This window comes from Branchiostoma floridae, chromosome 7 (genome assembly GCF_000003815.2).
Source record: "Branchiostoma floridae strain S238N-H82 chromosome 7, Bfl_VNyyK, whole genome shotgun sequence".
Taxonomy (NCBI): domain Eukaryota; kingdom Metazoa; phylum Chordata; class Leptocardii; order Amphioxiformes; family Branchiostomatidae; genus Branchiostoma; species Branchiostoma floridae.
In genome coordinates this window covers 13,666,315-13,677,317 of record NC_049985.1, presented here as the reverse complement: position 1 = coordinate 13,677,317, position 11,003 = coordinate 13,666,315, and the positions used below count along the sequence as shown (strand labels likewise).

Sequence of the window (11,003 nt, the reverse complement as noted above, 5' to 3'; positions counted from 1 at the left end):
ATATTACAGCGGACAAGAGACCGCTATACCTTTAAGTTGTACTGTTGTCCATCTACCAATGGCTTTCTTGTAGAAATCATCCCATTTGTTGGATCAATGGTAAACCTCCCCTTTTCGTTTCCTCCCTTGATACTGTACGCTAGGTCGCCGTTGGGACCGACATCATCGTCGCTGGCAACCACCCGGTAGATATCCCCCTTCTCATTGGTGCGAGGACGCTCTGGAACCCGGATGCGGATGGTGTTGGTCCCAAAGTCAGGACTGTTGTCGTTGACATCTGCGACCGTAACAACCACGTGTGTCGTCGAGACCTGGGGAGGGCTGCCATTGTCCGACACGGAAATCTGCACAACAACAGAAAGGACAACATTTACCTTCTTTCGCAAAAGTGTAGGTCAAGAATACTACCACACTGTGATTTCCAACACAACAACAACAAAGAATAAAGGCAGGATTGGTTCAAAAAGGTTTCAGATCTGCTTTGTGTACAAAACTTCCCATGTAATGAAAACAAAATTTTCTATTATACGACATCTATTGAGAGTAACTGTTCCCCAATGTTGGTGTTGTATATGATGTTATTGGACTTTTACCACTTCCTGAAAAGCACTCAGTGCTTTTCAGGAAGTGGTAAAAGTGAAGTTCAGGTCTTTACTGTTTGATTTGAGATGTATACTGATAAATACACAGAAGTTGAGGAGCTGTTTGGAGACCAGTCAACAGTTAAGATACACGTGATTTAAAAGGGCAGGAGGCATCTAACAAGGTTCTGGGCTTCCATATGTTCTGCACCACAGAGAGCCATGACCCGGTAACCCAGAAACATGACCATGATTCCAAAACTCTTGAACTTCCATTATCAAAGGGCACATGGATCCATTATCCCTCCATGCAAGCATGTGACTTCTCCCGTATAAACACAAATGTACCTTCGACCTTCTCTACTTTTATTCGCATCCAAAACAAATACACAAGACTGGGGCCTTCTATGTCTTCTACTGACTTTTCCCATCTGCTCTATCTTAACACCCAGGCAACCAGACAGTGGCTCTTTTATTCCAACACTTGCTATTTCAAACACAGGGGAGAATTCTTTTCTATTCCCTTATCTTCGGGGCCGTACAGGTAAACCGACTACTTGCATACCTGCCGAATCACCTGTGTCGGTGATTGCTATCTGTCAGTTTGTTGCTCTTGTTTGGTAGGCAGGAAGCGGGTGTTTGTGTTTGCCAGGTCTGTTAGCTTTACAATAAAAGTTTAATTCATTTTGTCTGACCCTGGAGACCATTCATGCAGGAAATTTGGTTGGGCTGAGAGCTGTTTTATTTATTCAACATGGACTGTTAGAGTGGTCTGGGTCTGATGCAATGTTTCCAGCCGTTAACCCGCACACGAGGGGCAAGACTAACAAGTTGTGTTTCCAACTTATTAAAAGTCTACCAGCCGTGATGGTAAAACTCTCAGCAAACAATCACAAGTAACAATTACACAAAACTTCTGTTCCGAAACCCTATCCGCGTTCATGCCAGTGGAAAAGGGTTACCAGCCTGTTAATCTTCCCTCAGCACATGTACTATTAATGGCAGCAGAAGGCATCTGGGCCATACCTTGTAATTAATCTCTACCCCTCAAGAGTCTGCCAAATTGATATCTCAAAACTGACAGACGTTTGACGAATTGTTAATGTTCCAGTCTCTCTGCATATCAAGTGCACACAGACAAAACTACTGGGCTCCAGGCTCCAGCTGCAAAACGTGACAAGCGTTCATGCTGTAACTATAACACCAAAGTGAAACATTTATCCAGGGATGCTGACAGATTAAATCGGACAGTCATTGCTATAGCGACCAACGGCAGTCACTGCCATGGCAAAAGCACCAGCAAACATGAACACATCTTCAAGCAAACTCTTGAATTAGATTTTCAGCTCTACTGATCTTATTACATATTCAAGTGGAGTATCCTGCCTACTGTTCAGTGTGTGATATTTGAAAAGGGCAGTGCAAACAGCGAAACACACTTCAGACCACGAAATCTACCCAACTGAAGTTTTTCCCGCTACAGGTAATTAACGCTGGCACCAGTTTGAGTCAACAGGAATGGGACTTCAAAGACTTGATACTACTGGGGGAGGAAACAGCCCTCCCTATCCAGCACACAGCAGGAAATGGTAGTGAATTAACCTTGAACCAGGGCAAAACCACTAGTAAATTAACAAGCATCTCTATGCAAATAGACCTCCATCTTCATTTGGCTGCAGGCAATACAATTGGGACTTAAAATTCAACATGTAACAGAACCATATTTTCAGAATGGCTGCCTTCTTGGAGCATGTACTGTGTATACTGCAGTGTATCAACTTTCATCCACAGGAAGTGCTAATACATTATTCAAAAGTTCAAGGTTACAAAAAATATGGCCAAAAGAGCTAACTGGTTATTATCTCCTTTTATTACTTTTGCCTATCTGGGCTTGGCATTAATAATCCATTATCTCTGTCCATGAAGCCGGACTTGAGCAATGGTCTGTGGTGAAAACGGTTGGGGGGAAGCGCCCACTCCTAAAGGTCACTGCATCTGTACTTAGCCAGCTCCACCAGGCAGCCTTGTCTATGGTGCCTCCTTCTGGTCACAGTGTGATGCCTCCCATTCTCAGGAAAACCATCACATACTCTTGGCCTCTAAAAAGCCCACATCCAGGGAAAATCTCCACTCTCCAGAGCAGCCGCTTCCTTATTTGGAAGGGCTAGCAGCAAGTGGGGGACATGCTTGGTGGGATTTTAGCACTTGATGTCAAAAGTCAACGCAAGAGTGGCTCTCTACCAGGAGGGCCTCCGTTTACAACAAATATGCCCTGTCGAGAGTAAACCAGCCAATTCTTTAGCAATAATGTACATTACTGTCTCTCCCCAACTGCAAGCATCTATCACTTGGCCACACTGCTCTGCTCCATGCAACAATACTCTTGATCGCCTTCCATGCTATGTAATTTATCTGGCTTTGACGTTTTCCATTAAACAAATTCAGTGCTAAGGCTATATCATCCTCACAGGGTCATTTGTTAGGCCCCCTCCTCCCACCATTAGAGCCTGACAAGATATCTATCACAACAGCAGAAGAGCAGAACGATGGCATCCTCCACTGATAATGGCACTTCTGCCAATAATACATTTAATTGGGTGATTCTCAGCCAGTTAAACAGATCCTCCAGGGATAATATGGAAACAAAAAGGACAGAAAGAAATCCCTGTTCTTTGCCATTTCGTAAAATTCTGGACACATTCTGGAGAACAGAAATACAGCTATGAACTTGTAATTGTACATTGTGGCTGAATATTAAGTATAGGACTTAATGCGGAAGGCGATACCACTACATAAAATACCAAAAAATATGACAGGTTCGTGGTATAACATATTAAATGCAGTGACATTTGAATTTACTCGTAAAGAATCTTTATGACTAACATGAAATCTGTATCTGTTAACATCTCAGAATTTTTCAGGTGTGTAAAATTTAACCATGTTGTTTACATTGTCACTGTAACTTTTCTAGCGAATGCATCAAGACAAAAATAGTATTCTACCGTTAAGTTATCCATCATAATCAAGTTTGCATTTATTCCTTGAAATTGCAACATTGCAATATACTAGCTACCCAGGCAGCACAGTTTGCATCTATCATAATGGCTTTTCCAGTGACAAACCACGTAAAATGCAACACAACATCCTCAAAATACTGTCAGAGAAATAACAAAATATAGAAGGGTAGATTCAATTCATTTTTGGAACATCTTTGCAGATTTCACTTTTGAAAAACACCTTTCATTTTTCTCATAGCTGCTAGGTAAGTATATTATCAGTCAGCGTAATTACAGTCGTATAGCAGGATAGACACTCGGTAATCCACAACAAGATGAGACTTATTATCTTGGAATCTCAGGATTGATCAGGTGACGTACCCAAAGTAATAACTGGTAAAAACTACCCGCAGGCTTAATTCCCTCTTTCGTATGGGATCCAGGCAGAGAGGCATAAAAACGACAATTTTAGTGATGTGTATGGCAGAATATAGCAGTTCACAAGGTTGAAACATCTTTAACAATCTCCCTGCTAATCTATCCATCTCCTTGTAACCATCACTTAAAAACGTGGCCCCAAAGGAGGGAGAGGGTTAAGAGAGGAAAGGGTAGGCTGTGAGCCCTTGCAGCCTTGCTGGGCCCCTGCACAAGCCGTGCATGTACAAAATAACTTGCCAAATCCCTGCAGTCTGCCTGCCTTCCTGCCATGTTTACGTAGGAATAACTAATATAGCAGGATATCTCTTCCACAGCGCTCCAAACCCTAATGGGCTCCTGCCAGTAACTGTCGAGATAATGGTGCTCCTGACCTTGTTAAAATACAGAACGCAGTAGGCTGTGAAAAGTAGAGAATTAGCTCCAGACCTATCCCATACCTGGGAAATTCTAGCAATAACATGGGATTGGCTTCCTGGCGACGACTGCCAGAAATTCCTGCTCCCCTCCCCATTTAAATCTTAGATCTGCTGGGATCCAGAAATGGAGGCTGAACAATTCCAGACCCATCAAACCTGACACTCCTGTCTGTGTGTCGCAGAACACATTTCAAACTCCTCTCCTATATTCTGCCCTCTGACAGGGTGCAGGGAATTCTCCTCGCAGTTCCAGCTAATGCTCCTTTGTTTGTCCAGAAAGGGGATGAAGAGTCTGAGCAGATCCTCCCTTACAATGTTTGTATGTTGCAGAATTTCGGTTTAAACAAAGTTAAGAGGCTCCATTGTCCACAGATTTCACAGTCTGCAGCTCTGAAAGCCAGGAATTCAACTGTCTCCAGCTCTGAACCGCCAAATCCTCATTAGGAAATAACTGATTATGCATCTTATGATGTTTTTTCAAAACTGAACAATGTAAGTCCCTCAGACAAGAAGAAACAGGCTCAATTGAAATCTCGCTAATACACCATTGTGATTTCAGTGTGTGGTCTAAGAGTGATCATATTTCCAGTAAATTTGCATGGATTCGAAAGTTTTCTTCTAATCTACAATTAGTGTTGCCAGCTTGAATGTGTTATGGGCTAGATATGATTTTTAATACAGGAATTTTTTCTGCATGAGATCAGCTGTATTTATAGATTTCCCTGGGTGTTAATTCTTGTGAAAGGTGCCAATCGATACATCTATCTTTCCCTGAAGAGGGAAGTACTTCCAACTGAGACAGTTTCATTGATTCAAACCATCCTGAAACGAGCGGGCAGTAAAAAAGTCAATACTGGACGAATCTCAATCAGGTTCTGGGGACCTGAGCGTTCTGGGTACAAGTGGGGACACCGGAAACAGGCCTGCCCTTTGTTCCTACCAATAGGTGGGGCTTTCTGGGGTCAAGCTTTCTTACCTCAAGGCAGGAGGCTGACAACACAGGGCACCTTTGTGGTTACACCGGCTTTGGCACATGCTTCCGTTGCACACGCTTGGGCAGATGGAGGTGCAACAATGATTTCTGATAAGAGCATTACACTTTTTTTTCCACCAGGGATTTATATTCTGAAGGTCAGGTGTTAGGCTGAAGGGCATCAACCGTTTGGACTTGGCGCTTATTAGACAATCTGGCACCACCGGTGACGGAGCCGAAACTTTATGAGATTCTCGGGCAACAGATGGCTGGGCTACAAATATTCATGCGGCAAAATAACGGAAGCACTGAGCTGAGAATCATTTCCGAGCAGCGCACTACATACTAAGTGCTGTTAATGAGCGGGGTGTCTTTTTATCCTACTTATTGACATGAGGTACGCTACCTGCATATCTCTGATACAAATGCCATGCAATCATCACGTCGTTTGAATCAAATTTGCTCTGCGACTGAATCCCAGCTAACTCTTCAGACCCCGCTCCACCCCTCATTTCAGTTCAATTCTCCTTGAAATGTTAAGAGCATTTTCACATTTTGCAGTAAGTGGATTCGGTCACAGGTTGCTGAGATTAATTCTGATGGGTGGGAGGGGGGATATTGATGGTTGTGACCTATATAACATGTACAGCCTCGTTGTTCTACCAATGTCACCTTTTTGGACCATTTACACACCTGCATGCCAAACCAATATAAAGTGTGCTGTACCACACTACTGGTTATGCCAGGCTCTTTAACATCTCAGTGCTGAAGACAACATAATCAAACTATATGGAAGGGTATATAACTGAAAAAATATAGAACAATCAAAATAATTTGCTCATATTGTCTCAAAAATACTGGGATTGTGACCACGGGAATATTTTCAAGCAAATCTGTTACCAAATCTAGATAGAAATTTATTATGATCAGAAGTCTTATTACATTTCCAGAGGCTGTTTTGAAAAGGAGGGAATGATAAGTAGAACAGTTGCTGATTTGTAAAGTTAAAGGCCGGGAAAGTTATCGTCTATGACAAGTGAACAATGTAACAGAATACTAAACTGACACATGTAACCACTGTATATGTTGCTTACCCCCTAGGGCCATGCCTTGAGTTTAACTGTTAATGAATACAGCCCACTATAAAGTTGACAACTCAGATTGTATGTCATGTTTATGGCCAGGGTTGACTGTAGTTGCCCAGTCATATGTCTCCACTTTAAATGCAGGAAATTATGGCTTTTGTCTAGATTGATCCCAATTAGGCAAGGCTTAACTGTTACAGCTTCTTAAGATATTTTACGAGATCTATGACAAAGGTAAATCTTAAGTCCTAAATTCAAAATAACCTGGTTTTGGCATAGCAGGGAGGTTCAAAGGTCATACCAGCAACCCTCTTCCCACCAGTATAGTCTATCAACGTTACTTTGTTGAAAGCTTGTTTGCAGTGGCCTTTGTACTGGCTGCATATTCATTAAATCTAACCTTGGTAACCTTGGCTCCCCTTCCGTTTTTATTCTTCTCCCTGCTTTCAACAGACTTGGTAGGAAATTAGGTTCAGAAATGGGATTCACTTGTAACTGGGAGAGGGTCCTTGATTCCCTTCATCCATCCCATCCATCATAAGTTTTTACTGCGGGGAGTTGTGGCAGGCAACTTGGAAGGTACATAATGGCCAAACTAGCTGTAGATCCTTCATGTGCCATGACTGAGTGGGGGATCAGCCTGGAGTTTACGCTCATTGATTGGCAGGCCTTTAATTTTGCTCCATCCTTCCAGCAAATCATCTCTGGAAATGCCGGCCTCTCCCCAAGCCCACTGAGCTAGGAAGGTCAGAGCGCCTCCATCAATTTAGCCAGGGTGCCGACTGCATACTTCAATCACGGAGGACTCAAAAAGGCTACACCCTTACTTGTATTCTTCGATAACATTTCAGCCACTCGTTTAGCCTATAGTATTGGATCAAAGGGTGAATCTCGACATTACTGGGTGAAACGGCACGCAGGAATCCCTGCAAATTATCTACCTGGGCTGGGAAGGTAGGCACCATGGCCCCAATTTTTGCCAGAGCAATGAAAAGCTCGGAGTGAAGTGAAGTATAAAATTATCATGTGACATTGGGCTCGGCAAAAATCAATGGAAAATCCAGGCTATCGATTGGAAGTTTTGCCGCCCTTACCTGTGCACAAGATCAGCCGTAAAACCCTATGTCAAAAAGGGGGGATGTGGACAAAGTCTATTATCAATACCTTTAGCTTTTGACAAGAATTTATGAAGACAATAAAAGGCAGTATCTGTACTGCAGCAATAGACGTGTCAGGCTTGGAAGGGTTGTGTTCTGTTTGATCCTGAACCTGTTAGCTGTTCCAACAAAAGTATAGCCTTCGAACAAAGGGGAACAGTTACCAGCTTGAGCCAGTCTGACTCTTTGAAGTGTACTTGACGTGAAAAGCCTTTTGTTGTACGTACACACCCTGCTTCCGCATGGAAACAAGCGGACGCCACCTTCTATAAATAATGAAAAACCTCTTCCATGATTCAAAGCCGGTTTGCTGACCGCATAATGACCTAGGCCCAACCTCCCATAGAACAAAGGGTGAAAAATTTACATTATATTATTGTTAGGCTTCTTTCACAAATTGCTGCATATTGTGCTCGGCTTATCACTAAGCAGTATTTATAACCTGCTAGGAAGTAAGATAACAGATGGCTCCTCCCATTGTTTTCACACAGGTAGCAGAATAGACAACAGTCTCTTATATGGTAATTTTCCTATTTAACAATTGAGAAGCTGCATTGACAAGCCTGGGGACATGTCTCGGCTTGCCAGCGTCCAGTCAGGGGATGGTATTTACTTGCCAACTGGGAGCACGTGAATATGGTAATGTTGGTCAACAATGACGCTCTTCCTCACCAAACAGAGAAGAAGGCAGGGGTATAAGTGTAAACATGGACATACCTCCAATATGTGCTCTGCTTGCTGCTCTCTGTCTAATCTCCGGCTTGTCGTTGTGATCAAACATGCACAGACATACACAAAAAAATATTACTATCTTAATTCCTTGCACTCCAAACATTTCAATTCTTACACTGTATAAGTATGCCCCCCTCCCACTGGACGTATGTTGTTGTGTGGGCAGCTAATAAACCAATTGATAAGAATGGTAAAATCTAAGCAATTTCAAATATTACAGGATAGCAAATCTTTCGTTCATTACAAGCACTTATCAAAAGAATCCTATGCATTTCAAGTGATACTATTAGTCATTAAGAGTGACTGCGTTTTATAATGGCTTGTGCTTCCAATGACTTTATACAAGCACCAATTTGGCATGCCTGGTCTGTTGACAAAATAAATATGTTAATAAATGCCAAATTCCTCTGTTTTCTTCCGGTAGACTGAAAGTTTGCTGCACCACACTGCCAACAAATTACCACCAACAAATAACATTAATTACACAGCACAGTTGCTCATGGCAGTTCTTAATCAAAGTAAACACAATGCCAGCATCTTTTATTCATTAGCTGTTGCACACTCTGTATTTTATATTACAAGTTCAACCAGCTGGTGATAAATTAATTTCAGCAAATGTCATCTTCTTCGTTAGAGATGAGTTCTAATCCCACTTTCTGGGTAGGCCCTTTAGCAGCTGCTTCTTTTCCCTTGTACAATCCAATAAATCAACCTGATGACAGAGTATTCATTAAAGTTTATCTTGAAGCCTGAACTTGAATGCCAATATTGGTACTGCAAAGCATTGAGTGCTTTAGGCATACAATGGGATGGGCTTTGCACCTTGGTGATAATTTAGCGGCTATGCATAGACAACACATTCCAATGGACTTGATAAGCTGTAGGGTGAAATTAGGGTGCGACATTCGTCACATTTTATTGCATGTGTGCGGTAAACCCTTTTATCACAGAGATGATTACCACTCACATAATAAACTCTGGTAATCACAACAAAAGGCCATTTGCAAAAAAAAGAGAAAGAGTGAGGGAAAGGCAAAAAAGTACACCTTATAATATATTAAATTCCAGTATTAATTTCTATGGCTAAACTGTAGCAAGACATAAAATGTCTACATGCACAAAAGGTTCAAAGCCTCCTTCTTACATAGACTGTAAATACATGTAACAAAGTGTAGTGAACAGGATTTGCCCTCATTCTTTTTACTGCCCACAGTAAGCATTCTATATAAAGGTCTTCAGCCCAGAGTGGAGCCTGTTTTACTTGTCTGACAACACCTTCAAGAACCAGTGGACAATAGTCTTTACACATTTCATCAATGCTGTACAAGGAAAATGCAGGAGCCACTGAAGACGGAATAGCAAGGCATTCAAAAGCACCCCCTTGATGAATGGCCACCAGCCTTTTGACACAAGGTTTGCATGAGAATATCCTTCTGGGAGGGACAATAGGTCAACCAAGGGACCTAATTGAAAAGATGCAAATGGCAATCTCTTGGCTTGAAGACACCCACAAATACTGGCTCATATGGCAGAAGATGTGCCCAGAAATCTGAGGGGACAAGCTAGGAAGTGACGGAATGTAAAGCTGACAGGGGATTTTCCTTTGCATGCAATTAACTAAGCAGGAAGATTGATTCATTCTCCTGCCCCCCTTCCCCATAGATTTGCAAAATATCAATTTCATGTTAGATGTAATGCATAGCTGAGTTCCTTTTGAATCCCAGAGGAACATGGCTTATAATCTTCATATTTCTGATTAGTGGATAGCATCTGTGAGAAAAATGAGGTTGAAGTTAGAAGTAACATTAACACTGCTGGATGCAGAAGGTATTGATGGAATCGAAGGGTAAGCCAGATGGAAGGGGGGCTTAATGGTGTTTTCAGGGGAAAACACAGCTCTGGTTACAACACACAAACACAGATTAGCTCCTGGTAAGTTCAGATGCCAGGTTTTAGCAGGAAAACATTTTTCTGTACTTAACCAGGCACCCAGACAAAAGGTACAACAGAATTATCTTATCAACCATCAGCTCTATGGGGGATCTCACAAGGGACTATCACCTCATTAGCACCCCCCATGGTCACAAAGGTCCGCTGTGGTAACAAGAGTAACCACAAAAATGACACCATCAAACACCAATCCATCCATATGAAAGCGGAAGCACTAAATATGCAGGAGATATAACAGAATTAGGGGTGACTGGAGGGATGTGTGCCAGAGTTTAATCATGAATTCCTGCACAAGTGATTGTCCTATGGGACATGTTTGGACAGTAGCAAGAGGAGGGGCAAATCAAATGTGGAAATTTGTCACCTCATATCTGTTATAGGTGCTCATTTGTTATTATAATATAATTTATTGTTATAATATCTCCAATGTAGCTGACTTTTTTAATCACAAGGAGAGTTGAGAATTACTGTGGTTACTTTGGCATGGCCACAAAGCCACTGAGGTCACCAGAGGTCACCAACGAGAAGTGAAGTAATCAGACCAGAGAAGTTACCATGGTAACAGCCCATTTTTCTGTTGTGCACTACAAGTGACCCAGGTGACTTTGTGAGTAATGATCCAGTTCATGTCTGCTCTGTCCCCAGTGATCATCACCACAGAAAGGAATTCATTAA

The 11,003-nt window shown here is 42.1% G+C and overlaps 1 protein-coding gene across 1 annotated transcript in view; it reads right to left on the bottom strand.

The window, feature by feature from the left end:
• Positions 1–23: 23 nt before the first annotated feature.
• The window catches only part of LOC118419101 (protocadherin Fat 1-like), a 27,530-nt gene continuing 16,550 nt past the window's right edge, over positions 24–11,003 (bottom strand). The window contains exons 4-5 of the mRNA XM_035825386.1: positions 8,364–8,425; positions 24–344 (exon numbers count right to left, since the gene is read on the bottom strand). Of these exons, the coding sequence (XP_035681279.1) occupies positions 24–344; positions 8,364–8,425 (383 nt within the window). The remainder of the gene's footprint in view (positions 345–8,363; positions 8,426–11,003) is intronic.